The 27,103-nt window shown below is 65.6% G+C and overlaps 3 protein-coding genes across 3 annotated transcripts; 2 read left to right on the plus strand and 1 right to left on the minus strand.

Moving 5' to 3' along the window:
* The first annotated feature begins 2,054 nt into the window (after nucleotides 1–2,054).
* TM6SF2 (transmembrane 6 superfamily member 2) lies at nucleotides 2,055–7,472 on the plus strand. Its single transcript, XM_050910640.1, has 10 exons — nucleotides 2,055–2,146; nucleotides 5,025–5,131; nucleotides 5,244–5,341; nucleotides 5,550–5,653; nucleotides 5,817–5,899; nucleotides 6,110–6,234; nucleotides 6,373–6,474; nucleotides 6,581–6,673; nucleotides 6,770–6,889; nucleotides 7,266–7,472. The coding sequence occupies exons 1-10, from the start codon at nucleotides 2,055–2,057 to the stop codon at nucleotides 7,470–7,472; spliced, it is 1,131 nt and encodes a 376-aa protein (XP_050766597.1).
* A 2,445-nt stretch (nucleotides 7,473–9,917) lies between these two features.
* Nucleotides 9,918–12,858, plus strand: HAPLN4 (hyaluronan and proteoglycan link protein 4). Its single transcript, XM_050910670.1, has 4 exons — nucleotides 9,918–10,035; nucleotides 10,375–10,737; nucleotides 11,501–11,803; nucleotides 12,521–12,858. The coding sequence occupies exons 1-4, from the start codon at nucleotides 9,918–9,920 to the stop codon at nucleotides 12,856–12,858; spliced, it is 1,122 nt and encodes a 373-aa protein (XP_050766627.1).
* Nucleotides 12,859–15,391: 2,533 nt separating this feature from the next.
* NCAN (neurocan) lies at nucleotides 15,392–23,682 on the minus strand. Its single transcript, XM_050910654.1, is given in 18 exon segments — nucleotides 15,392–15,540; nucleotides 15,653–15,835; nucleotides 16,340–16,484; nucleotides 16,557–16,639; nucleotides 16,745–16,903; nucleotides 17,121–17,234; nucleotides 17,493–17,609; nucleotides 18,184–18,487; nucleotides 18,520–18,933; nucleotides 18,936–19,285; nucleotides 19,288–19,395; nucleotides 19,480–20,381; nucleotides 20,695–20,914; nucleotides 20,917–20,988; nucleotides 21,305–21,432; nucleotides 21,519–21,693; nucleotides 22,093–22,494; nucleotides 23,610–23,682. Coding segments are annotated over 18 exon segments (4,098 nt in total).
* Between the last annotated feature and the right edge of the window lie 3,421 nt (nucleotides 23,683–27,103).

Raw genomic sequence — 27,103 nt, forward strand, 5'->3', positions numbered from 1 at the left:
TGGCAGGTCTTCAGCAGGGCCAAGCTTCTGCTCAAGTCAGGTCGCTGTGACAACTGCGCGTTCCTGGTGAGTTAGGACCCCCATCCCTTGGGTTTCTCCCTGCCGTGGCAGTGCCGCTGGGTCTTGGTTCCTGGCTGGCACAAGCCGGAGCTGCTGAGCTGGTTTTCCTGAATTACCAGAGACTGGAGCACCACGGGGCTGAAGCTGGGCTGCCCATTTCGCTGCTGGGTTTTGTGATAGAAGTAGGGGCTTGTGGGGAGGCTGCTGGAGAGCGGAGGCATTTTCAGAATCGCTTTTTATTCCACGTGTACGTAGTACCACATCCTTTCGGCACTGACGGTGGCCTGGTCACTGTGTGGCCTTAAAGGCAGGCTGCGTGGGCAGGCTTTCTGCTGTTGCTGATCCGCTCTTTAAAGCTAATCTGATACTACAGCGATCCCCGTGTACTTTGTTGATGTCGTGTTGCCAAAAGTGGTTTTATTCTTTTATTTCAGCACGGCGGCCTTCGTCTTCCTGAGCCCCTTCTCTTGATAACTGTGTTCATCAATAGGTGCTTTGCTCTGCTCTGTTTTTTCTCACGTCATCGTAAGTCACGCGCTTTTCCCGTCGCCCTGCCGCTGGGAGCAGCAGGCAGGGGTCAGTTCTGCAGAAAGCCGGCGAGCCGCTTGGCGCAGTCCTCCTCCTTGCCGTCATTAGCTACAAAGCGGGGATTTAGTCTTCAGAAACCGAATCAAACAGGCGGCTGCTGCGGCATGCCGAGAAGGTCACCGAAGTCGGACTCTTTTAGATCAAAGAGTAAATTCCTGGTGCAAACGCTGTGCCAGCTGCCCGGCCGGCGTGAACGCACGGGTGGCTGAGCACGAGCGCCCGTGGTGAGCGCGGCACAGGGAGGCACCGTGAAATCGCTCGGCTGGGGAGAGGCAAAGGGGTCGGGGCTTGTTTGCCCCGAGCGGCTGTTGCAAGAGCTGGGAGACTGAAGTGACGCTTGTAGAGGGTTCGGTGTTTGGGAAGATCTGAAGGTTATTGTGTCAAGTCACCCCGGATTACCTGGTTTCACTCCCGTTCTGGTTTTTTTTTCTTACAGGGTGTCACGCTGCTTTTTGTACATCTCCCTGTACAAATGGGGCTGGTGGGTGGTTTCTCAGCCGCAAAGCTCCGTGTCATTACTGAGCGCTGGAGACTGAACCTCCCCTTGCTCTCAAGCACGCTCCCTTCGCCATGGGCTGAACGAGCACCGCCTAACGAGCCTTTCCTCGTCAGTGACAAGCCACCTCCGTGCTGACGAGGCGCGCGGGGTGCATTCGAGTTCCTCCCGCACGGAGGAACGACGAACGAGCCCAGGGCAAAGTGCAGGGCAGCCGATTCAGCCCCCGGACTCTGAAGCAAGAGGGCAAAAGAGTAGCGGCGCGTTTGTGAAGGCTTTGTGAGGAAGGGGAAAGGTTGAGCGGCCGCGTTGCGGGGGTCTGCTAAGTACCGTGGAAGTTTCTAAGTGCGTGCCCAGTTCTGGACCGCTGAGGCAGGTCTCTCCTCGGGCTGGTGGGGAGGTAAAAGCTCATGTTTGAGCAGAGAGCGTGAAAGGAGGTGGTCAGGGGAACGCTGGGCTCCCAGCTGGATGCAGACACCTTGAAACTCCTGCTCTCTGCTCAGTTCAATTCATTATTAAAGGCAGGGATGAAGTGTTGGCTTTCATGTGCTTCGCTCCTTCTCTCTTCCTCTTACAGATCTGAAGAGGTGTGTCCTCTTGGCTCTTTTAAGTACTTAAGGTTTCCAGAATGAATTGGAAAAAAAAAACCCGCCCAGTCCCCGAGCTTTCAAAGCCTCTTCTGGAGTGGTTTTATCCTTCCCCCGCAGCCCTTAACGTCGTTTCTCAAGGCAGCCCTCGAGCGCAGAGACCAGCACGGACCCTCGTACAGAGACGGGCGTGTTCGGCTGCTGCCTGCTTCCCCCCCCGGGACCCCCTGGCCTTCCTCCCGGGCGGCTCTGGCGCTTTAAGGGCGCTGCCTGTTTGCCGGCAGCGGGGCCAAAGTCCGTGGGCTCCGGCTGCCGGGCCGGGGATGCAGCTCCCCGCTGCGCCGGGCACGCTCGCCCCCTCCCTGCTCGCCATCCCCGTGGCCTTCGGCATCAACGGCGTGACCACCTTGGCAGAGTGAGTGCGGGCCTGGGACAAAGCTCTGGGGTCGGGATGCTGCGGTCCAGCTCGGGGCAGGGTGCTGGGTCCTGTCCTCCACTGGTCCTGGATGCTGGGTCCAGTCTGGGACTGGGAAGGGGGGGAGCATCCAGTCTGGCCTAGGACAAGGCTCTGTCCAAGGCTGGTGGGAGCCGTCCCACCCAGGACAGGCCACTGGGTCCCATCCGGAGCTGGCGAGGGGGAGCAGTGTCCAGGGCAGGGTGCTGGGTCTGTCCTGGGACTGGGGTCTGGCCTGGGGCAGGAGGCTCAGTCCCGGTGCTCCCACCCCAGCTGAGCCCATGGAAGAGCCACTGCAGGCTGGGACTTTGCCGACGTGGTTCATGGCTGCCTTTATGACTTTTAAATCCCGTTATCAGTGAACAGACACGCAGCAGGGTTGCTCAGGCTCATTGCACAACGCGGAGCGTAACAAGGCTCGCCGACAGCCCAAATCCCCTGGGGATTAGGGTGCTCAGCACCTCCCTGATCCATGAGCATCCTCTCCAGCCACCTGGTCCCAGCGCAGCCCCCCGGGCCAGAGGGACAGGACCCTCGACACCGGGTGTCCCCTCCATACACGGCCGTGCCTCCCCGGGCGCTGGGGACTCCTCCAAGCCCCATCTCCCCCTCCCAGAGCGATCCCCTGGCAAGTCGGCCACTGGCGTGTCCCAGCGTGGCCGATGCCACCCCTCCGCACTGGCCTCGTCATCGCCACCGTCACACTGCCTGATAACAGCCCCGCTTTCGGTTTTACTGCTGAGCGGCACCGCCGCGATGCCCCTACCCAGCCGCGTTCTGGCTGCTCGGCACATCCCTGGCCGGCTGTCACCCTCGCCTCGGGGGATTTGGTACCAGCCCACCGCTTCCTTATGTGCTTTATTGCTCTTCTATGTAAAACCACGCTCTGGCTGGTTACTTTTCTCTTCTTCCCAGTCTCACGCCGCAGGACCTGCCAGCTATGGGTTTTCCCCTTGTGTTCTTTCATCACTTTACTGCATTTTCTATCCTTTCATTCCTGCCAGGCCCCCTTCACCCTCCTTTTCCCATTCGTTATACATTTCTTTTTATAGCTAATTTCTGCTTTTGCTTTACCAGCAGGAAGGGCTTTTAGCCAAACTTCTCTTAATCGCAGAGCCGGGGCTTTCCTGGCCACCTGATAAACATTACTTAAAGATCTCCCGATTTTCATTCCCATCTTTTCAGTCTCCTCTTTCCCTTCCATCCCGCGTGGCACCGCACTGTTGCAGCCCAGATCTCTGGGATCCGTCGCTATGAAATCCGCAGCCCTTCTTGCGCGACGCAGCACCGGGTAAAAACCATCTGTAGCTGTGGGGAGCGCTGACCCCTCCAGCCTGCCCCCCAAACTGAAGCCCCTAACAATATCCTTCTGCCCAGGCGTTGCAGGGGGATGTGGAGGGGGTACGTCCCCCCGTTCCTTAATTATCCCCCACTGCGGGACGGGCGATGGTGGCCTCAAAGCCCCTCAGCCTGGCAGGGTGAGCTGGGTGCCCTGAGCGCGGCACCCCAAGGTGCTGGTACGTGTGTGGGGTGGCCCCGGTGCCGGCACGTGTTGGTGTGTGTCGAGCTCCGTCACGTGCACGGTCACGTCTTGTGGTGGCCGGAGGAGCCCGGCGTTGTGCTACTCCACCACAGCATCCGTATTTGAATTTTGAAGTAATCATTCTGTGGGAGTAATTAGTTGTGTAGTAATTAATTATACACTAGTAATAATGCACTTAGGCGGTGACACTTCAATTATTTGATTGTTTTGAGTTTTCTTTCAAGAGCATCTGTGTTGGTTTGGATGCTTAGGGTGAGGACAAGCTCAGCCTCCCTCAGTGCTGCTGTGATGCCCGTCCTGTCCCTGGGTGCGGGGTCCTGCGCTCCCCGGCCACTGTCCCTGTCCCTGTCCCTGGAAGAGCAATTCCACCTGCACAAGGCAAACACGAGCCGGGTGTTGTCGCAGCCTCCTATAAATGAGACCTGAGCTGTTCTCAGCTGGGTGACCCTGGGGCAGGGGGACGGCTGGCCTTTCGTCCCCAGTCGGCACGTCCGCCGTGCTGTGCCGAGGAGCACAAAAACTGGGTGTTTCTCCAGGGTAAGCTATTAACGCCAGTGTCTGTGCAGACAGTCAGCCACGACTTTACCTTTTCTTTTTCTTTGGTAGGAGGGTTAAAGGCCTGAGTGAAAAATACCATAATGTTTTCTGTGTTTTGTAGCTGAAGTATTGGCTAGACCAGAGCTGTAGCTCTTCCAGCTGATGCAAGTGCTTCTTGGAGGGGATGCAGCAAGCTTGGGATAGATTTCCCTACAACTTCTTCACTCTCTTAGGACACGTTTTCAGTATCTCTCTCCTTGTTACTGATTTGCTTTATAATCGGTTTCCCTGGTCTCTTGTAACAGTGGCCCATCGCCGCAGCCTGACGAGGGAGAGGGAGAGGAGAGGGAGAGGGAGAGGGAGAGGGAGAGGGAGAGGGAGAGGGAGAGGGAGAGGGAGAGGGAGAGGGAGGACCACGCTGGGGCCTCTCCCCTGCCCTGGCACAGGAGCCTTGGCGAGGCAGCCCCTTCCCCATCCGTGCCTGGGTGTCAGACCCAGCCTGCCTCCGGGCTTCACCTCCCTGGGGTTATTTCAGACCCTGGAGGAGCCGTTTCCCCCGCCGCAGAGGACGGGCAGCCTGTGCTGCCGTGGGACCCCGCCTGTGCCGGGGAGCGGGGTCTGATCCTGCCGTTCCCCCTGCTTCAGCGGAGACCTCTCAAAATCAGTGGGGGCAAAGGGTATTTCACCCGGACCGGGGGAAACGGGGCTTCACCCCGCCGGCTGTGCCCGGCTGCTTGAACCCATCCCGCTGTTCTGCAGGAGCCCACTGGAGCTGATGTTGACGGGGGTGCTGGTGCTTGCCGGTCTCTTCTCCATCATCTTCTTCGTAAGCGGAGGAAGCCACTTCCAGGACCCCCTTTTCTGCGGTGAGTCCCACCCCGGGGTGTGGGGACTGATCCCGTGCCAGGGCAGGGAGCGGAGATCTGGGATTTGGGGAGAGCCATGGGACCCGCTCAGAGCTGGCTCACTCTCCCGCAGTGTTTGTGGTGTTCTCCTTCACCTCCGTCGTCGACTTGATCATCTCGCTGGAGGAGGATGGCTACATTTCTGGCTTCATGGAGGTCTACGTCAGAGAGGTACCACCTCTCCCTGCCTTGGGCTCTCGCACATGAGCAGCCCCATGCACCCGGGTCAAGCATGGATGCTGCTCCTGCTCCCGAAGCTGCTCCTGCCGCAGAGGGACCGTGCACGGAGCAGCCCCGGCTCCCGAGGGGTCCCCTGGGGAGGGGTGTGGGAAGGCGCTTGCCCCCACCCCATATGATCTGCTATCTTCTGAACGGGCAGGGCGAGCCCTACCTGCGCACGGCCCACGGCATCATGATCTGTTACTGGGACGGCATCATCCACTACGGGCTCTACCTCGCCATCGTCGCGGCCATCGGCCAGAGGTGAGCGGGGACGGCGGCGAGGAGACAAGGTGGCTGCTGTGGCCGCATGGCATCTTCATGGATCGGGAGCTCAGAGGGGCTCACAGGGGTTGAAGGATCCTGAATTTTGTGAGGAGGGGAGCTCTGAGCCTGGCGGAGGTGTCTGATCCTGATGTCTCTGCAGAAAGAGCTACAGGAACCTGGGTCTCTTCTGGCTGGGCTCTCTGATGATGAGCATCGTCGTCTTCCTGCTTGGGAACCTGATAGGTACGGGGGTGCAGAGCGGGGCTCGACTGCACGTCCAGCCCTTGCTGATCCCTCCAGGCTGCCTCCATCCTCCCGTCTGTCCGGTGGGTTTGCTCCCAGGCACTTGCCCCGCAGGCAGAGGAGGAAGGTGCTGACCTGGGCGCAAGCGGCAGGTATCGATACTGGGCACCAAGCACTCTGCCGTGCCTATCCTGTACTCTCCTTCCCCAGGGAAATACAGCTCCGACCTCAGCCCTGCCTTCCTGCTCAACCTGCCCTACGTCCTCATCCCCATCTGGGCTGGGGTGAGGCTCTTTCAGCAGCCCAAGGCCCTACCGTGCCTCAGCCCCGAGAAGGTGAGCTGGGAGCCAGAGCCGGGGCGGGGGCTCTGCGGGGAGCAGCACCGGGAGCCGTCAGCCTTATCCCCCTCATCCCCCTCCCGGGGCTGGACCACAGGGTGCGGAGCCGAAAATACGGCATTTTCTCTCTCCCAGGTTGCAGAGGAGCAACGCAAGCGCCTGTACCAGCGGCCCCAGGACATGGGGCTGGTCCTGGTCCTGCTCCTCACCGCCGCGTTCACCTTCTTCAGGGGGATGGTGAGTGCTGGGTCCCCGCACGGGGGGTCCCGGAGAGGGCCGCGGGGGTCCCAAGGAGGGTGCATCTGCCCTGCGCCCACCTCCCCTCCACTCTCCGCATCCCCAGGTGGTTTTGGACTGTCCCGCCGATTCGTGCTTCGAGTACATCTACCAGCACGAGCCGTACCTGCGCGACCCCGTCGCCTACCCCAAAGTGCAGGTGAGCGGGGCCGAGGCGGGGCTGGAACCCCCCCCCCCCCCGTTGCCGCTGGGGACGGGGTGACCCTCTCCATGTCGTGTGTGTCCCCCCCTCCAGATGCTGATCTACATGTTCTACGTCCTCCCCTTCTTCTGCCTCTGCATCTACGGGCTGGTGCTGCCCGGCTGCTCCTGGCTGCCTGACTGGAGCCTGGTGTTTGCCGGTGCCGTGGCGCAGGTGAGGGCTGCCCATCGTCCTGCCCCCCGGCTGCGGGGTGGGGAGGACAGGGGGACCCCTGGCCTGGGTCTCGGTCCCAGCCAGGAGAGAACAAGTTGGGGGGCCGGGGCTGAGCCTGGGGGGACAGATCCACACCCGCGGCTGCATGTGGAGCAGTTCCCACCGCCGCTGCCCGATAATTACTTTGGCCTCGGTGGATCTTAATGGAGCCGGGGATTATTTTGACAGAAATAGGCTGGAGCGAGCTTGCAGGTCTATAGATAGGACGCGCTGGGTGTGCTCCTGCGAAACACCCTTTGGTGCCGGGTGGGCTGCACCGGGCCAGCCCGTCGCTGCCGGACCCCCCCCCGTGCCACCCCCTGCCCTGTGTCCCCAGGCTCAGTTCTCCCACGTGGGCTCCTCGCTGCACAGCCGCACGCCCTTCCCCTACCAGACCCCTGAAGATGTCTGGTGGAGCTTCCTCCTCACCAACGTCCTCTACGCGCTGGGCCCCCAGCTCCTGGCCTACCGCTGCCTGCGCTGCCCTGCCTTCTTCCTGCCCGCCACTCCTGCCAGCCTGCACACGGGCAAGAAGCACCAGTGACGTGTCCTGCCCACCCCGGGGGGGGCTGCTGCCCGTCTCCCCTCTCCCCCGCTGCAAGAGCAGCCAGAGCAGCCTGCGGTGGGACCTGGCTGGCAGAGGTGTCCCCAGGGATGCTCCGCTCCCCACCGTGTCCCCTAACGCTGTGGGGTGCACTGAGGGGACCCCGGGATGCTCTGCGGGGGCATCGCTGCAGCCACGGCCCTGCCCTTGCCCAGGCCCAGGAGGGTCTCGCTGGTGGGGGGCTGTGGGAGCCAGGCTCCCCTCCCGGTGGGTCCCTGGGGGCTGTGGGGGCCCTGTCCCACCCCGGTGCTCCCGGCCACGCCGGAGGATGCAGGAGCAGGGACTGTGCCAGGAAAACACTGTTTACAAAATAAAGGAGCGAAGGTACGGCTTCTGAGCCCGTGTCCGTGCTCTGGCCGGGGACATCACCCCCATGCCAGCGGCCGAAGCACCGCGCCGGCCCCCCACGTCACCCGCCGGGGCCCTGCCAGTTCCCACCCTCTGCCCGGTGCCGGGGGCCAGGAGGAGCTGCCTGACTTTGCCCCCTCCTGCCCTTTGGGGCGCAGGGGCTGTGGGGGTCTCCTGCTGCCTGCGCTGCCCTTGCCTGCCCTTGCTGCGGCGGCTCAGGGTCGGGCTGGAGGGGGGAGCCGGGGGAAGGGGTGCCCCTGCGTGTGCCAGGGATGCCCACGGGTGGGCAGGGGGGTGTGAGCATGTGGGGGGGTATGCACACGGGTGGAGGTATGCACACGGGTGGGGGTGTGCACACGGGTGGGTGTGGGGGTGCACGCGGGTGGGGGGTGCTGGCCGTGGCTCAGGGCTGCCCTTGCAGGGACCAGGGGGGGATTTACCCGGCAAAACTCCTTTAACCCCCCGGGATCCCCACCGGCAGCCCGGGCCGGGGGTACCGGCAGTACCGGAGGGGGGTACCGGGGGGCCGGAGCCGGGCGGGCCGGTGACCTTGGCGAGCCGGCGGCCCTGCGCAGCGCCGGGAGCCGGGGCAGGGCCGGGCCGAGCTCCCGGTGCCGCCCCCCTGCGCGGAGCCGCACCGGCACCGGCAGCACCGGCGGTACCGGAGCGCTCCTGCGGCCGGGCCCCTCCCGCGGGCCGGCACCGGCGCCCGCGGAGACACGGTGAGTGCGGGGGGCTGCGGCGGGGCGGCGGCGGCTCCGCTCGCTGCGGTGCGGCCGCGGGGAGCCGGGACGGGACCCCCGGTACCGGCACCCCGGGCGGGGGCTGCTCCCGGGCGGGGGCGGCGGCGGCCGGGCCGGTTCCCCCCCCCGCTCTGCGCTGCCCGTTCCCGGGCACCGGCGTCCCGCAGCCCCGGGGCCGCCGCCGCAGTGTCCCGCACTGCAACACCGCACCGGCCCCGGGGCCGCCGGCGGGGGAGAGCCGGGGCTGCCCCGCTCCCCCTGCCCCGAGCGGGCACCGGCACCCCCGGGGGGGGCTGCCCTGCTCCCCCTGCCCCCGACCGAGCACCGGGACCCCCGGGGGGGGCTGCCCCGGTCCCTCTGCTCCGCGACTGGGCACCGGGACCCCCCACGGGGGCTGCCCTGCTCTCCCTTTCCCCCGACCGGGCACCGGGACCCCCAGGGAGGCAGGTCTGGTCCCCCTACCCCAAGAGCGGGCACCGGGACCCCCGGAGGGGCTGCCCCACTCCCTCTGCCCCCCGACTGGGCACTGGGACCCCCGAGGGAGCAGCCCCGCTCCCCCTGCCCCACAGCCAAGCCCTGGCTCCCCTTCCCCAGCCCCACGGAGGGGCTTCATTCCCACAGTGGGGCGGGGGGGCACACACCCAGGCTGCCTGGGCTGGGATCTGGGGCATCTCCGAGGTCTCAGGGGGTATTGCAGTCCCCTGGGGGGCAGGGGGGCTCCAGCACCCCTTTTCCCCTGGCTGTCCCCAGGGAAGGGGGGACGTGGAGCCGGGCAGGCAGCCGGGGGGCTCTGAGGGGCTCCGGCAGCCGCAGCCCACTCCCACACCATCAGTTCAGTTTCCAGATGTGCCAGCGCTGACATAAATAACTCACGAGATCTGGCCCGGCGCGTCTGCCATGAAATATTCATCCCGGCTGTAACTGAGCGGGTGAACCGGAGTTCAGCGCCGGCACAGGCCGGGGGGCGCGGGGGGTCCCTGCGGGCCTGGGATGCTCGGTGGGGGGGAGGCAATGAGTGACCCAGTGCTACCGGTCACCCCCCCTCTGCTTGGGGTGGGTGAGGTGGGAGATGGGGTGGGGGGCTTCCCCACGGCGGGTGTCAGCGGGTGGTGGCACCTCCTTCCCCCAGCCAGCACAGCCCCAACAGGGTGCGGGTTGGGGACCGGCTGCGCTGCCCGGGGGCTGCCCAAGCCGGGGGTCAGGCAGAGCGTGGGTTTGCTCACAGCCCCCCCCCCGTCTGCTGCTCTCCTCCCTGGGGGCCGGCGGGTGCTAAGAGGCTTTGCTGTCCCCCAAGATGCGTCCCCGAGGCCCCTGGGCCACCAGCCCAGCAGCTCTGCTGCTCCTCGCCGGCATCCTCGCCTCCGATGCGCTGCTCAGCACCCGGGGACGGAAGAAGGTGGTCCATGTCATGGGTGAGTGGGGACGGGGGTCCGCAGCGGGGAGCTGGGCGGGACCCCCAGGATGGGACGGGGGGAGCCGTCCTGCGGCAAGCGGGCTGTTGGGTTTAATATCCATTAAAGCATGATCAGGGTCTCTGGGGCATCCATTGTGTCCCCCCTGCCCTGGCCAGGAGCTGCCCAGCCTGCCTCAGGGTTTGCAAAGCCCCCAAAAGAGGGAAATTCCCCCCAAGGGTGGTCCCCCAGCCTGCCTTGTCCCCACCATGGGTCCTGCCCATGTGCCAGCACTGCCTGGGATGGAGGCAGGGGCAGGCTTGGGGACAGGGACTCCCCTGAGCTCAGTGTCCCTTGCAGAGGGTGACAGCGGGGCCGTGGTCGTGCAAACGGCCCCGGGGAAGGTGGTGACGCACCGGGGCGGCACCATCATCCTGCCCTGCCGGTACCACTACGATGTGTCTGCCCACGACCCGGCCGAGATCCGCCTCAAGTGGACCAAGGTGACGGAGCCGATGGCCTTCGTGGACGTCTTCGTGGCGCTGGGGAAGGCGCGGCGGGCATTCGGCAGCTACCGCGGCCGCACAGCTCTGCAGGAGGACGGCTTCGGTGACGCCTCACTCATCATCCGCAACGTCACCCTGCAAGACTACGGCCGCTACGAGTGTGAGGTCACCAACGAGCTCGAGGATGACACTGGCATGGTCAAGCTGGACCTCGAAGGTAGCGGCGCGGCTACGGCGGGGAGGAGGGATGGGGTGGATCCCGGGTGTCCCCGTGTCCCATGCGGGATGGCCAGGACACGGTTCCCAGTGCCACGTCCCCGAGCTGGGCTCAGTCCTGCTTTACGGCCGGTTGTTTTTCCTGGCGTGTGCCGTGGTTTATTGCCTCTGTTATTGGCTTTTATTGTTGCTCCAGGTTTACAGGCTGGCAGCTAATAAACGCTGGAGATAGATAGCGGCACAGCCTCGTAAAGCACCGGGGGGGCCGGGATGTGGCAGCAGTGTTGATGCCGTGCGTGGCTCCAAGCCCGCCAGGATGGGCTGCTGCGGCTGGGGACACCGGGAGAGGGGGAAACCCCTTTTCTGGGGGCTCAAGAGGCACAGCCGCATGGCTTGGGCTGGTACGGGCTTGCTTCGGGGACACCGGGGCTCGGCTGAGACCCCATGCAGGCACCACTGATGTCCCCAGGTCCCAGAGCAGCAGCTCCTGGAGCCCGGGGGTGCCACAGGGGTCCCTGCAGTCGCAGGGTTGGGGGGACTTCGGGGTTACCGAGCAAAGCCTGGAGCAGCCAAACTCCCCGAGCAGAGACAATGGCAGCTCGCCTTCGCTGGACTTTGCAGCCGGGTCTCCCAGCCCGCGGCAGCCCCTGTTCCCCGCCAGCTCCCGGTGCCTTGCGCTGATGACCCCATTTGTTGGGTGCAGCTACAAAATAAGGTGGGGAAGACCCCCACACACACCCCAGCCCTCCTCTCCCTCCGTCCAGGCGTGATCTTCCCCTACCACCCGCGCCTGGGTCGCTACACCCTGAACTTCCACGAGGCGCAGCAGGCGTGCCTGGAGCAGGACGGCATCCTGGCCTCGCACGACCAGCTGCACCAGGCCTGGCTGGAGGGCATGGACTGGTGCAATGCCGGCTGGCTGGAGGACGGCTCAGTGCAGTACCCCATCTCCCGGCCACGGGAGGAGTGCGGCCGCAAGGACACGCCGGTGGGGGTACGCAACTACGGCTATCGGCACAAGGAGAGCGAGCACTACGACGCCTTCTGCTTCACCTCCAACCTCAACGGTAATGGCAGGGGGGAAACTGAGGCACAGAGCACCCACTTCCCTGTTTTGGCTGGGTGGGGTGAGGGGGGTTTCCCTCTTTCTCCTGGGCGAGAGAAGGATGCGGCTGCATGTGCCTTCCCTGGGCTCCCTGGCACATCAGGAGGGGGTTCCGTGCTGGGGACCTCCAGCAAGGACCAGGATCTGGCTCCATCACCTTTGGGACTGGGGTACCCGGTCTCAGCGAGACCCATCTTCCGCGGGCAGGCGCAGGGGACGGAGGTAATTGCAGCAGCAAACAGGCCGGGTGATGGATGAGGCCGGGGCCATGCAAGACAGATGGGAGCCGGGAGGGCTCCCGGGCTGTGTAAATTCCTCCCGGCTGGCAGGGCCGCGCGGGGGGGCTCTGCCGATGTTTATTTAATGGTGGCAGGCAGGATAAATAGCGGGTGTAATCGCCACGAGGAGCCATCACCGACCGCCGCCGTACAGCCCCCATAAATCTGCCCGTGCCACGGCGGTGGCTCCCCAGAGCCCACCCAGCCAGTCGCCTCCTCCAGCCCCCCCCCCCAAAACGTGTGTGTGTGTGGGGGGGGGGGTCCACAGGGCTTGCCCCACTCAGCCCCATCCCTGCTGCATCCCACCCCACCGGGTGCCGGTGCCGTGCCAGATGCAGGGTGCTGCAGCCGGGTTCCCATCCCTGACACCCCCCGCTTTGCACTCCCCCCTGCCCCCCCAGGCAAAGTCTACTTCTTGAAGACGTACCGCAAGCTGAGCTACGCCGAGGCGGTGCAGGCTTGCAAGAACAACGGGGCGGCCGTGGCCAAGGTGGGCCAGCTCTACGCCGCCTGGAAGATCCAGCTGCTGGACCGCTGCGAAGCCGGCTGGGTGGAGGACGGCAGCATCCGCTACCCCATCGTCAACCCCCGGGCCCGCTGCGGGGGCCGGGAGCCCGGCGTACGCAACCTGGGCTTCCCGGACAAGAAGTACAAGCTTTTTGGGGTTTATTGCTTCAAAAAGGCTGGTGAGGCTGCCCCGGAGAAGGCACTGGGTGGGGGGCAGCCCAACCGTGTGTGAGGCTCACCCTTACTGGGAGTACACCCAGACTTGGCCGGGGACCCCCCCTACCCCGCTCCATGTGCTGGGCTCCCCGGCGTCGCTGCCTCCTGGGATGCGGCAGCGTGGGGAGCTGCGGGCAGCTCCTGCGTTGGACTGGGAGAGGTGCCCATGCGATGCCAGCGCGGCTGCTGCGCCGCAGGCTGCGGAAAAAGCCCGGTGATGCTTGGGGAAACTGAGGCAGCGGGAGGGGAACGACTTCAGTAGCCCAGCCAGGAGCCTGCGCTCGGATCCAGGGCTGGCTCCCCAGCTCGTTGCAGTTCTTGCTTATCAATCAGCGTATTGCATGTGCTAAAGGCCCATCCAGAGCAAAGCAGGCTTGAGCCCCCGATGTCCTCATCGTGCCCGGGGTCCCCAGCTCCGCGCTGTCCCTGGGGCCATGCAGCACTGAACCCCCCGGGAGATGCCGCGGGCAACCAGCGTCATGGGACCAGCAGGTCTCTGGGGGGGGGCTGACATGCCACGGGCTCCCCCCTGTCCCCAAAATCCCACCTTGGTGCTGGGCAAGGACTGGAGGCACTGGGCTTGGCTTCATGCAACATGGGCAGCCGGGGGGGGGGCACCTGCAGCCCCTCCAGCACCCGCATGCACCCACTGGCTGCCGGTCACCCCATGAGACTGCTGCTGGTGCCGGGCGAGCCGAGCAGCCGCACACCGTGAGCCCGGGGCTGGGGCAGCTCCTTAGCGCTTGGCTTCGTGCAGAAGCGGCCGATGCCGGGCGCGGGGAGGTGCTGGGTGGGCACCGTCCCCCGCGCCTGCCCGGCCGAGCACCGTCCTGAGGCTTTTTGCAGCCCTGGCGCTCGCGAGCTGGACGTAGATGAAATAAAAGCTTCGGCCGCTTTTGAGAGCTGAGCCGCGCTCTTGTGTGTCCTTCGCTGGTGTCATCCTCGAGGGGCATCTTGGGTGCAAAAGGGACCCCGGGCTGCCCCATGCCATGGGGCTGCTCACCCCAACAGCCCGTATGTTCACCCCCTATTCAGAGCCCTGGCGGCCCTGGCCCCACTGCACCCTCCCTCGCAGCCAGAGCTGGGCACATTTGGAGCATCCCAGCTTTAGCATCCCAACAGCATCCCCTTGGATTTATCGGGACCAGATCCAAGGGAGCAGCATCAGCAGAGCTACCTCGGGGCATCACGGTGCTGGCAGCAACCGGGAGCCACCGCAGGGATGGCAGGGCATGGAAGGGGACCCCGGGGTCCCCCATGCCGGAGGGGGCTCAGGGCTTCCTCCATGCCCGGCGCAGCTGAGCACAAGCCATCCATCACCTTTACTGACTGCCAGTGCTGATGAAAATAAATAGCTGCTGGGATGTGACACCCCCGGCCGCCACGACCCCCGGAAGGGGACGGTGGGTGCTGGGGGCCACCAGAGCCCCAGGTGGTGGCCGTCACACGCTGATGGATGGCAACCAGGGTGGGGACCACAGCCCCGGCACCCGTGGTTAACGCAGGCAGCACCCTGATAAATTCACCGGCATCTCTGCATCTGATCGGGGCCGGTAGGGAAAGCTGCGGCTGCGCTGCTCACCGCCGGCGACGCGCACGGCAGCCGCTGCCGGCGTGATTCATGAGCACTTGGCTCACGCCGCGAGCAGGCGGTGGGGCTGGCACAACGAGCCCTGGGAGAAGGATTAGGTTTGCTTAAAATTAATTTAGTGGCGGTGAAAGGAGGCAGATGGAGAGCACCGGCGAGGCAGTCCCCAGCCAAGGCAAGGCAAGGGCTGCGGGGGGACCGTCCCCGGGGTCCCCACACCCCGCCTGCCCCCAGGAAAGCACAGGGTCGGAGCCGCTCAACTGTTAAAAAAATTTATTAAAATGTCCAGCAGTACAGAAAGGCAGAGTCAGAAATGGCACGGGGTGAGGGACGGGGAGGGGGCTCGGGACACGGCAGTCACGTCGCAAACAGCAGAGATCAGAAAGCGCCGTACACACACACGCACGCCAACTCCAACGGGGACCCGACGACGAACGGAAAGGGGAAAAAAATAAACCAGCCCCAAACCAGGCGGCAGAGCAGGACACCGGCCCCGGCGGCAGCATTGTCCCCCCCCGCGCCGGGCAGGGTCCCCGTGCCGGCCACAGGGATGCCCTGCGGGCAGGACTAGGGTACCAGGGTGGGAAGATGGGTGGGGGGCTGCTAAAAAAACCAGAGCCACCCTGGGCCAGCGAGACACGACGGCCAAGGTGGGAGATGGGGGGGCTGGCAGATTAATACCCCCCCCCCCTTTGGGAACAGCCCCTGCGTGGGGATGGGGGGTCCCCATGCGGGGCTGGGGGCTCGACCCCAGGTCGGGGGGGGCTGAGCGTGGGGCATGCAGGGAGGGCTGGGGACGCACACGCAGCCGCCCCCTCCGGATCCTATTCCCTATGGGGCCGGGCATCCTAGGAGCTAAAGCCAAGGGGGGTTATAAAAGGGGGGGTGGGGGGGGTGGGAGGGGGGCGGGAAACGTCACCACATCTCGTCGGGGACCCTTGTGCTTCCTCGTCCCCCGGCTCTAGAAGTAGTGGCCCTCCTCCATCCAGTCCAGCCGGAGGTGCTTGCGGTGTTTTCGCCGCTCCTTGCGGGGTTTGTGGTGGTGGTGCTGGTGGTGGGGGTGGCTGTGACGGTGGTGGTGGTGACGCCGCGCTCTGTGCGACCGCCTGGCTAACGGGGGCAAGGGAGGGGACCCGGGGGGGTCAGGAACCACAGCCTCAAGAAGGAACCGGTGCCTTGACACCCCCCCTCCGGGACATCCCCCCCCCCCGTCCCCACTAACGTTTTGTGCAGAGGATTTTGGGCCGGTCCCACTTGCCGGTGCTGTGGCACTTGATGGTGGGCACGTGGCGCTGGGTGAAGCCCTCCTCGCACTGGTAGCGCACGCTGGAGTGGATGCTGTACTTCTCCTTCTTCTTCCCCACGGTGAAGGCATTCGCCACCTCCGGCGGGGGCCCGCACAGCACTTGGGGAGGGGGGATGACAGACCCTCGTCACCCCCCCGGCACCAGGAGGGGACAAGGGGACACCCTGCCGATGCCACCGGTTCTCTCCACGAGCCGGTGGATGGCTTTAGGAGGGGCTCCTCCATCGGGTTGGCAGTGAGGTGTTCCCCAGGATTTACTTCGTTAATTAATGGCCTTATCGGGGCGAGCGCATCGTTAACACGCGGCCGGCGGGAGAGGGCGGCACGCTCCTCCGGCTCGCAACGAGCAGCTGGAGGTTAATATAACTTTCAAGATAAGGAATGGGAACTTAATAGTTTTAATGGTGGCAAATTAAACAAATTAAAGTGGAGAGGGAAGAATTGACTGTGGGGAAAAGAAGGAAAAATGGAGATTAAGGGGAATTGCTCATGTTTTCCTGGACGAGTGGTTGGGAGAGGTTTCCTGAGGATGAGGAGGTGCCCGGGAGCTGTGGGATGGGGATGCCGGGAGCTGTGGGATGGGGATGCCGGGGCAGGCGGTACCTGTGCCTTTCTTGCAGATGTAGGGCAGGTTGTAGTTGCAGGGCACGTCATTCCACTTGCCGATCTCGTGGGACACCAGCACTACGCAGTCCTCGCCGCCCGCAAAGAAGTTGTCGGGTTGGTTCTCCCGCCAGTTCTCGTATTGCTGGTGGGACATGAGAGGGGGTGAGAGCCCCTGCACCCCAAGCCCCCCACCTTGCACCTCCAAGGGTCTCACCAAGCCAGTGTTGTCAGTCCACTGGAAGTCCTGCTCCACGATCCTGTCATTGAGCCCGATCCAGGTGTTCTCGTGCCCGAAGCCTATGGAGAGAGGCACCCACAGCTCGCACGGTGGAGGCAAAGAGCACCCAGGGGTGCTGACGCTTGGAGAGCTGTGGGATGGGGTGTTATCCCCCCACCCCGCACCATTGATGAAGCCATGCTCCTCCCGCGAGTGGATGCTGGTGAGGTGGCCGGCGCGGCGGCGGCAGTCCCGCTCTGCATCCTCCCAGGAGCGCCGGCGGGCAAAGTACCGGTAGCAGTGACCCTGGAACTTGTGCCAGTTGTGGTCGCAGCCCTCCGTGTCTGTGGGGAGATGGGGACGGTGGGGACAGCAAGGGGGACGGCCCCCCCAGCACCCCGGGACTCCTGCATCCCCTTCCCAGCTCCCCATACCTGCCCCCAAAGGGACAGGGGCTGGGCAGTGTCCCCATGGGGGTCTCACCCACCCCATGGTGACACACCCGGGGGGGACATCGGGGGCTGCGCCCTGCCCCTCACCACCACCAAAGGCGCTCCCCACCTTTCTCGCAGCGGCTGCCGCCGTAGCTGGGCAGGCAGAGGCAGACGAAGGAGTTGACCTCGTCGATGCAGGTGCCGCCGTTCTGGCAGGGGCTGGACAGGCAGTCATCGATGTCTGCGGGGACACGCCAGGAGCTGCGGGCATGCGGAGACCCCCCCCCGCCACCGCCCACCCAGCCCACCGTCCCCTCCACCAGCACCCATGCCACTGGTGACCGAGGATGGGGGGGGGGAAATCGAGCAGGATTTAGAGCCGCAGCCCCATTCCCTTCCCCGCTTCCAAGCGTGGCCGCTGCTCGATGCCGTGCCGGGGAGGCACATGCAGGCAGGGCCAGATCCTGGCCCGGCACGGTGGGATGCTCCAGCTGCTCACCGATCTCGCAGTTCTCCCCGGTGAAGCCCGGGGCGCAGCTGCAGCCGCAGACGGTGCCGTTGGCACGGCAGGTCCCGCCGTGCAGGCAGGGGTTGTTCTGGCAGGGGTCGGCCGAAGCTGCGGGGTGGGAGTGGGTGCCCTGAGCCGGGGTGGGGGGGGACACACCGCAGCACCCACCCCTTCCCCACTGGGACCCAGGGCCTGGGCCTGCCCCGGCGCTGCCGGCTGCTGCGCATTAACCGCGGTGCCTTTTCCGCCTGGCCATGGCTCTACTCTTTAAATATATTTGTTGCCTTTGTGCGAGCCGCGGCCGGGCAGCGTGTGCCGCACGTCCCCTGCCAGCAGCCGCCTCTCCAGCTATTATTATTAGCAACTGCAAATATTAAATATTTAAGAGGATGCTTTCCCAGCTCTTGTTAATAGCTCAGCTCACTTTGAAAAACCCAGGATCTGCTCCCAGTCCATCACAGTTGCCAGAAACTCCCCGGTGAGTAAATTGGTTTTGGTAAAAGGAGAGACACCCCCCCCCAAACCTCAGCCTTAACACTGACCCCATGGGTGAGCACCCCACTGTGCCGGCCTGGGGGGGGGGAAGTCAACCTTGAGGTCCTCCTGCCACCCAGCCCGTTTCTCCCTGTGCCCATCAGCTCTGGGTGCCCCCAGCACCCTGACCCCGCAGCACCGCACTCACCGTGCCGGCTGGCGTTGCCAGCGCCTGCCCAGGCCAGCAGCTCCCGCTCCTCCAGCCCCGGCTCCTCGCCGCTCCCGCTGTCAGCATCCAGCAGCAGGGACCCCCCTGGCCCCCCCAGCTCCGCCGCCATGGAGGGCTCGAAGAGCAGCCCCGCGTTCGGGGACTCGGGTGCCTCCGGCACCCATGGATGGGGGGCAGTGGGTGACGGCCAGGGGCTGTGGGTGGCTGAGCTGGGCGGTGGAGGGGGCTCTTCCCTCTTCACCTCCCCGGAGGCATCCTCCTCGCCGGGGGCCGTTGGTGCATCCTCATGGCTGGGGACACCCGGGGGGCCGGGGCTGGCAGGGGGCTGCTGAGGGGCGGGGGGGGCGGGAGGAGATGCTCCGCTCCCCCCAGTTCTGGTGCAGCACGGCTGGTGGGCCGTGGGGCTGCAGGGGTGAAGCCCGTGGACCCTTCCTCGGCCACCGGCTCCAGCACCTCCGCCAGCCGCTCGGTGCCAGCCCGTGGGGTCACCTCACCGGCCGCGGGGGGAGGCGAAGGCGAGGGGACATCCCGTGCCGGGGGGAATGCGGCTGCTTCGCTGCTCGGCTCAGCTAAGCCCTTCCTGGCATCCTCGTACCCGGCCGGCTGCTCGCGGCTGGGCTCAGCCGGCAGCTCGGCTGGCCCATGGGGAGCCGTGGGGCTCAGCCCTCCCTGGGGCCGGGGAGCAGCCGCCTCGGTGGGGCGGGGGTGGCAGGGTGTCCCACGGAGGGGCCGGCTGGGTGGAAGAAGGTCACCGCTTTCCTCTGCCTCTCCAGCGAGCCATCGCCTGGGACCCCGCTGCTGTCACCACCGTCACCGTGGGGCTGTGGGGCCGTCTCGGGGCCCTCGGCCACCAGCGGGGCCGGGGGCAGTGGGGACCGTGGTGGGACAGAGCCACCGTCCTCCTGGGAGAGGGCATCCCCAGAGAAGTCCTCGGTGGCATCTGCGGGTGGCCAGGGGGAATCCCCACGGGCGCTGGGGATGTGGGGCTGAGCCCCGACCGTGGTGATGTCCCAGTGGCCGAGAGCGTCGTGGGGAACCGCAGAGGCAGGCAGGGCTGGGGACGGCGGAGGGGGTGTCCGTGCGGTCCCCCAGGATTGTGAGGGGCTGTGCGGGGGCTCCACCACAGTGAATCCCTCCGGGCAGGCACCTGTGGCGAGGGGGACACCGGGGCGGTGGCCAGTGCCATCAGCTCTGCAAGAGACGGCACAGCCATGGGGTTCCTGAGCCGGCGCAGCCCCCGCCAGGACCCCCCAGCCGCTTTCGGGCATCGCTTACCAGGGCCGATCTCCTCCTCCACCGCGTTCGAGGGCGAGTAGGTGCCCTCTTGCCGGAGGCTCTCGGTGCCGGCACTGGGGATGCTCCACATCTCCATCGCGTTGGCTGCAGCCCCCTTCAACTCCAGGGCCAGGACAGGGGCCTGGGTGACCGTCCCCACCGGGTCCCCGGCCACCGTGGGGTCTCTGGCCACCAGCGGGTCCCCAGCCACGACCGCGGGGTCCCGGCTCTGCCGCTGCAGCTGGAAGTAGCGCCCGTTCAGCCCGGTATAGCTGCTCCGCCTCGGGGTGCGGGAGCTGGCCGGTGGGGTGCTGGGGCTCTCTGCTGCCATGCTGGGGACCGTCCCCAGCCCAGGCAGTGCCGGTGGTGAGCCAGTGACATGCTCCCGGGCTGGGCTTCGGGACTGCGGCAGGAGGGCGGCCAGGGGCTCCTCAGGGTCAGGGTCTTCTTGCACTGGCGCTGCTGGGCTGGTGCTGGCCGGATCCTGCCAGGAGCTCACCGGCGCCTGGTCCACCACATTGAGAGCTTCATCCTCACGGGGCCATGCCGGTGAGGAGGCCGTGGTGGGAGGCAGGGACGTATCATCGCCCAGCCCCAGACTATGAGCCGCCGGTGCCTGTGACGGTGCAGCCCCCGGGAGGTCACCGCGCTGTGCCGCCGGGCTGCCGCTCACCAGCCGCAACTGCTCGTCCTCATCCTCGCCCATCCCCGCGGGCCCCGGCTGCGGCAGGAGGCTGTAGTGGTCACGCAGGGCATCCCGGGTGTCCCCCGACGTGCTCAGGTCCTCACCGCGCTCCACCAGCACGTTGTCGCTGCCCAGCAAATCGGGCACGAGCAGCACCGGCTCCTCCAGCTCCCTCTGCCCCGCGGCCGCATGCGCTGCGGTGAGACCACGAGCATCAGCCGTGCCGGCGGTGGGACCGAGGGCCAGGACGGGCATCCAGGGCATGAGTGGGGACCCACATCCCGCCCCCCCCCCGGGGCTCAGTACTGGGCACCGCATCCCCCAGTCTTGCACCATGCCAGGGTGATGCATGGAGCTGGGCTCCTTCCCAGCGCAGCTCTCCTCATTTATCTCATTAATTCCCCAATTAAATATTCATCCGCAGCAATTTTCCCGGCCGTGCCCACCGATTCCCAAGGGAAGAAGGGCTGGGGCTGGTGGGGGGCCTGGGGATGGGAAGGCAGTGCCGGCATCGCGGCCGGTCCCCCTTACCTTTATAGCAGTAGGCGTCGAATTTGGAGGCGGTGGGGGGGAAGCCGGTGCGGTTGGGGAACTGGTAGAGGGTCCTGACGCCCGAGGCCTCGCCACCACATTTCCTGCGTGGGAGCCTGATGGGGTAGCGGACGCTGCCATCGGCCAGCCAGCCCGGGTCACACTGGTCCAGGCCCTCGCGCCACGCCAGGTAGAGCTGCCCCGTGGTGGCTAGCGAAGCCCCCGGCTCCGGCAGTGCCTCCGGGCTCCCTGCCAGGTGAACCGCCCCGGCACCGTGGCATAAAACACCGTCCCTGCAAGAAAGCAGAGCTTGTTGGGGACGCGGGGATGGAAAGCCATGACGGTCCTGATGGCTCAGAGCCGAGCGGTGCTTTTCAAAAGTCTCCATGACTCGAGCACTATGGCCACGCTGTGCCGCTTGGCGCTGGCACTGAGGGTGGCACCGAGCACTGGCACGGCACCGGCACCCATCCCCGCAGCCAAACCGCAGCAGGCGAGAGATGCATGGAGATGCCCGTCCTCCCAGCCACAGCCATTGCTCCAGAGGGATGTCCCCGGGCACCCACCCACCCGGCCCGGCGCGCACCCAGCCGCGGCAGCACCGCTTGCCTCGCAGCTCCCGGGTGTAGCAGTAGACATCGTACTCTTCATCGGGTTCCCGCCGGCCGTAGCTGCGCACACCAGGGAGGCTGTTGCGGTCTCCGTAGCAGCCGGGTCGGGAGAGCGTGATGGGGTACCTGCCCAAAAGGGGCACGGTGGGTGCTCAGCTCCACGGCCGCCCACGGTGAGGGGTGCCCGGCCGCAGCCCGTGCCACACACTTACCGCACGGTCTGGTCGGCCAGCCAGCCCGCGTCGCAGTTGTCGTAGCCGTCCTCGAAGGCGGCCTGGAGGTGCTGGGGCGAGGCGATGACGGCCGAGTTGTCCAGGCAGGCACGCCGGGCAGCGGCGAAGGTCAGTGCATAGCGCTTGCCCGCGGGGCGGTAGTGGAAGACAACGCCTGGAAGGGCAGCGGATGGCAGAGCTGGCACGGGGTGCATGGCTCACATGGCTTGTAGAGGGTGCATGGGGCGCACAGGGTGCATGGGGTGCAGGCTTGCATGGGTGCAGGGCTTGCATGGGGTGCAGGATTCGCACGGCTTGTAGAGGGTGCATGGCTTGCACAGCTTGTACAGGGTGTACAAGGTGCATGGCTCCCATGGGGTGCACGGAGTACACGGGGTGCACAGCTTGCATGAGGTGCACGGCTCGCACAGCTTGTAAAGGATGCACGGGGTGCACAGCTTGCACGGGGCACAGGACCCACACAGACACCCACGCCACCCCGCCGCGGTACCTACAATGCCCTCACAGCTCTCCCAGCCATGCCGCCACCCCCCCGGCACGGCACCCAGCTCACCCGTCACCTCCAGGGGCAGCAGGTCCTGCTCATCGTCGATGCCGGCCACCACCTCGCAGCGGTACAGCCCCGCGTCGCTGGCGCGGGCGGCGCGCAGCAGCAGCGTGGCGTTGTAGCGGTCGCGGGGGTAGCCGGGCAGGGACACTCGGCCCTCGTAAGCTTTCACCACCTTCACCGCGTTGTCCTTGGCCACCAGGATGGGGACGTCCTCCCTCTGGCCGGTGGCCGAGCGCACCTTGCTCCATTTGACGCGAGGCGGGTCGGGGGGCTCGTTGGGCCCCAGCGAGGCGGAGGGCTGGAGCAGGAAGAGGCAGGGCAGGGCCACAGGCTCCCCCAGCCCCACGCGCACGGCCTGGTGCTGCACCCTGTTGATGTGGATCACCTTCCCATCGTCCTGGGAGCCTGCGGGGAGAGGCGCCCAGATACCACGGGGATGGGCGGCGAGAGCTCCTGCAGGGCTCTTGTTTGTAGGGGGAAGAGCTGGGGGCATTGCAGGGTGTTGGGGGCTCTGTACCAGGCACCCCTGAGCCCCCCCGAGGAAGAGCATGAAGCAGGACGATGTGCAGCCTCCCTGTCTAGCGGCTGGAGACCGACTTCGCCAGTTAAATCTGCCCCTCCAGAGCTGAACCCCCGACTCGGAATCCCCGGCCCCCCCAGGATGCTGCCAGGCTGTAGCCGCTGCTCCGCACCCATGGGTCCCACACCGCTCCCGTGGGGATATCAGTACTCCCCATCCCTGCCCGCAGAGGTGGACTCCTCACCAACAACTCGGTGTCATCCAGCCCCTGTGGCACCAGCAGGAAAGCCATCCCCATGCTGGGATAAAGGGTGGCAGCGATCATGACCTCCTCCTCCTCCTCCTCCCGCACTAATCCTGCCCCAGCCTATGCAGGCTCCCAGCTCTGCCGCCGCAAATCCCGCAAGTCTCAGAAACCCCCATGGCCCGGCTCTCCCTGCCCGCAGCAGGGTTGGGGGGATGCTCCCTGCAGAGCTCAGCCGGCTGGGGACCGGGAACGGCCACTAATCCCCTGCCCGGCACCTTCCCCCCCCCCGGCTCCCCACTCTCCATTGCACCCCAAGCCCTTTGCTCACCAGGAGACGCATGGGGAGGGTACCAGGGTGGGGGGGATCCCAGAGACCCCCCCCCATGCAGCAGGATGCCGCGATGCCCCCACCATGAGGGACACGGGCTCTCCGGTCAGAGAGGCGGCAAATCCCTGGGGGGCTCAGCTCTGTGGTGGGGAGGGGGCCGGGGGGGCCGCCAGCGGGATTAAGGATTTAAGTTCTCGCCTGCGGGGATCCCAGCACGGGGGGGGGGGGGGTCCACGGTCGCCTGGGGCGCTTCTCCCTCACTAATCCCCTGCAGCCCAGGGCAGGGAGGTGTGGGGGGCCGCAGCCTGAGCCCTCCCCTGCTTATTATTCACCCTCACTATTTATTATGGCTGATAGTTCATTATTTGCTGCTGTTTAACTTATTGGCTAATTAGCCCCGGCTATCGAGCGCTGGCGGCACTTACCCAGGACGGCGATGGGGAAGAGGGAGAGCCCGAGCAGGAACCAGCAGCCGGCATCCCCCATCACATGGACCATCCTTGACCTGCAACGAGAGCGAGGGGGGTGGGAGGCCGCTGCTCGCCCGCTCCCTGCTTGTTCGGCGATGCCGTCGGGCCATAAATCACCGCGGGGCTGCACTGACACCAGCCTCCCGGCAGCCGCGGGGAGGGAGCAGGATCAGCCCCACTCAGCAAGATGCCATTAGCCCAGAGAGAGTTTGATTCCACTCCCGGCACGAAGCCGGTGTGGGGTCAGGATGGAGGACGGAGTGCCATGCATCGACCCACCGAGCCTCTGGCTGCCCTGCCGGGGTGTCCCTCTGTGTCCCCTGCCACCAGTGCCACCCACGGTGACATCCCCACACCCACCCGGTGCACTGCTGGAGGTGGGACATGCATTTCCATGGTGGGAGCAGCAGGCAAGAGTGGGGGTCCCGCAGCCCCCCAGCCCGGCAGCGGCAGAGCCGGCGGTGCTGGAGCCGGCCCTCGCTCTGCCCCCAGCATTAACATGCAGCGGGCGCCTCTGGCTGCTGGAGCCGGCGTGCGGCGCGTGGAGCACAAAGCCAGCACCGCCGCTCGCCGAAAATCTCCCATCCATCTGTTTGACTGCAGCGACGATTAGTATTTTCTAAATCATTTGGTCTCCGGGCTCGGAGGGAAGTCGGACAGATCGCCCACCCGGCACAGGCACAACCGTCACCCAGCTTGGGCTTTGTTTGAGATTTTAACCAGGCTCCGGCACCCCATGCCACCGAACCGGCCAAGCAGAGGCAGCAGGGACGCAACCAGCACCCCCAGACCCCAAATCCCAGATGGGGCCACGCTGGAGCTCGGCACCACGAGGCCACGAGCTTGAAACAGACCCAGGGTCCCCATACACTGGTAAATCCAGCATGGGGTTCGCTGGTCCCCGCTGCAGCGTGCGGGTCCCCCCGGCTCTGACATTGACCCCTGCCCTGTCCCCTGGCCAGGACAGCGAGCTGGGGAGCATTCGGCTTTTTGGGGGACACCTGGAGCCCTCTCCCAGCTGCCCGGAGCCAAGGCTTCGGCTCAGCCCACAGGTTCCCCCATCCCTGATGCTCCATTTTCCAGCCCTTGATTTCTCATTCTGTCCCTTCTGCTTTTATGGGACAAAAATAGAAAGAAAGAGCAAAATGGCGAGAATGGAGACCCCCCCCATGTTCAGCGCTGGAAAAGGGCCTTTTGGGGGGTGCAAAACTGGGTTTTATCTTATCTCTTCTAAAGAAGAAAGCGTTTGCAGCCCCTTCCCTCCCGCAGCAGCTCCGCGGGGCTTTCTGCCTCCAACCCCAGCTGCTGATAAAAGATGAGGAGGTGACCTGACCCTGACTGCGGCCGCGGAGGGAAATTCCCAGGGTGCGGAGTGGGGAGCGGGCTGCAGCTCACTGCGCCTTCGCCCAGCTACGTCCCCCGGGAGATGAACAACCTCAGAGCAGCCCCGGGGCTGCTCCGTGGCACCCACAGCACAACGGCAGCTCCTTCTTCCCCACTCAGAGATGCTCCGGGAAGGAAATCTCCTGGGCTCATGGCCTCGGCAGCACCAAACTTTTTCCTGTCTTCCCACTACGGGGGGAAAAAATAAATTGCTTGGCACGCTCGGGGCTCGGGAGGTTCCAGCTCCCCCCCATTGAAATGCTAATTTTGACTTTCTGGGGTGTCAGGAGCTCTCCCAGCATAAACCATCAGCGCCGGGGTGCGGGATGGGGCGGCTCTGGGGCAGCTCCTGCCCACCCTCCTGGCCCGTGTCCTTCGCCGAGCCACCACCTCGGGACCCACTGGGCGAGGGTGGGGTGGTGGGTGCGGGATGGGGGCGGTGGGTGCGGGATGGGGACATCCAAGACACTCAGCACTGGGGGAGAGGGGTGCTCTGGGCTGTGCTCGCACACGTCCCAAGGCTTCGAATCACCCACAGTCCCTTTTTGGTCTTTTCACTCATTGTCTTTTTCGCATCCCTCAGTGCTCCCGCCCTGCAGCTTCCAGGCGACTTTTCCCATCAAAGGGCAAACAAGACAATTTCCCACACGGGACAGCAGCGACCGGGTCTCACTCCCCGACACCTCTCCACAGCATCCCTGAGACCTTCCCCTTCTCCATCCTCCTCCTCCCCAGCCCATGGCCGCCCCAGCTCCCAGCAGGGCAGCCCCCATTCCCAGCCACAACCTGAGGCCACCAGCCCCAAACCGTGGGGTCCCGGCCCCGTGCCCTGCCCAGGGCCATATTGGGGTGGTGGGATGGAGCCGGAGCCAAAGGGATCCAAGAGACCCCAAAGAGCCGCGTTAACGTGCCAGCATATAAATACTCCTCTAAGCTCTCGGCTGTTTACCCAGACCCGCTGTTCTGGAGATGGGTCCTCGCTGAGCAAACGTCGGGCAGCGCCGCTGGGTAAACAGCTCGGGGTTTATTTAAATGTTAAACAGGAAAGTTGCTCTTTGGATTTGCAACCGCTACCCCAGCCAGCTGCGGAGCCGGGTGCACGCCGTGCCGGGGCTGGATGGATGGGACCGTGGTCCCTGACCCCGCCGGGGGCACCCCAGGCTGGTGGCACCAGGGGGGAGTGGGTGCTGTCGGTGGTGAGGGGCCAGGGGCCGCAGGGCTGTGCGGCTCCGGCTGCGTCCGTCGCCTTCCCTGACATCAGCATTTCTGCAGGTTTTGCTTTCGCAGCATGGAAGGTGCCGCGGTGGGAAGGGCCGGCCCTGCCGGCAGCACCCGCTGCCTCCTCGGAGAACCCGGACCGTGGGCAGGGGGGTCCTGGGCTCCCCCCCACCCCGGGGACAGGACACACAGCCCCAGCCTGCCGCTCCCTTGGGGCCACCTGGCTGGCACCCCTGCCCTCGAAGCACACGGGGACCATGTTCCTGGTGGCACCACGGAACTCCGCTTCGAGCCGTGGAGACAAAGGAAGGTCCCTGCCGCGCTCCGCTCCCCCCAGCCCCTCACCGGACCCCCAGCTGCCGCCTCTGGTGAGCCCAGCCCTGCGCTGAGCCAGCAAAAAGTTTATCCCAAGGTCAGGGCAAGCGGCACAGTAGCCTCCATCCCTGCCGGTGCCGGAGCCACCGCACGTGGCATCCCCTGCGCGAAGGCCCCCACACCATGCCGGGGGCTGCCGGAGCCGCAGCCAGGCAGCGTCCTCCCAGCCTCGGCGTCTCGTTAATTATTGAGACCGTCTCCCTCCCACCTCCTCTTGATCCACTAACCCACAATCCAGCTCCGGCAGCACCGGCAAGGCAGCGCAGGGCTGGCACGGCCGAGTCCCGACCCCGCGGCACCACCACGACCAGCCTTGGCCAGGGCCTGGCTCCTCACCGCAGAACGCTGAGCATGGCTCAGCACCACCAGCCTCTATGCCAAGGAGGAGAAGCACCATCAGCCCCATCCCGCCGGGGCGGGATCTGGCCAGGGTCCCCATGGAAGGGGCCACGGGCTCAGCCACGCCGGGCATC

Source organism: Gymnogyps californianus, chromosome 24 (assembly GCF_018139145.2).
Source record: "Gymnogyps californianus isolate 813 chromosome 24, ASM1813914v2, whole genome shotgun sequence".
In the NCBI taxonomy this organism is placed as follows: Eukaryota; Metazoa; Chordata; class Aves; order Accipitriformes; family Cathartidae; genus Gymnogyps; species Gymnogyps californianus.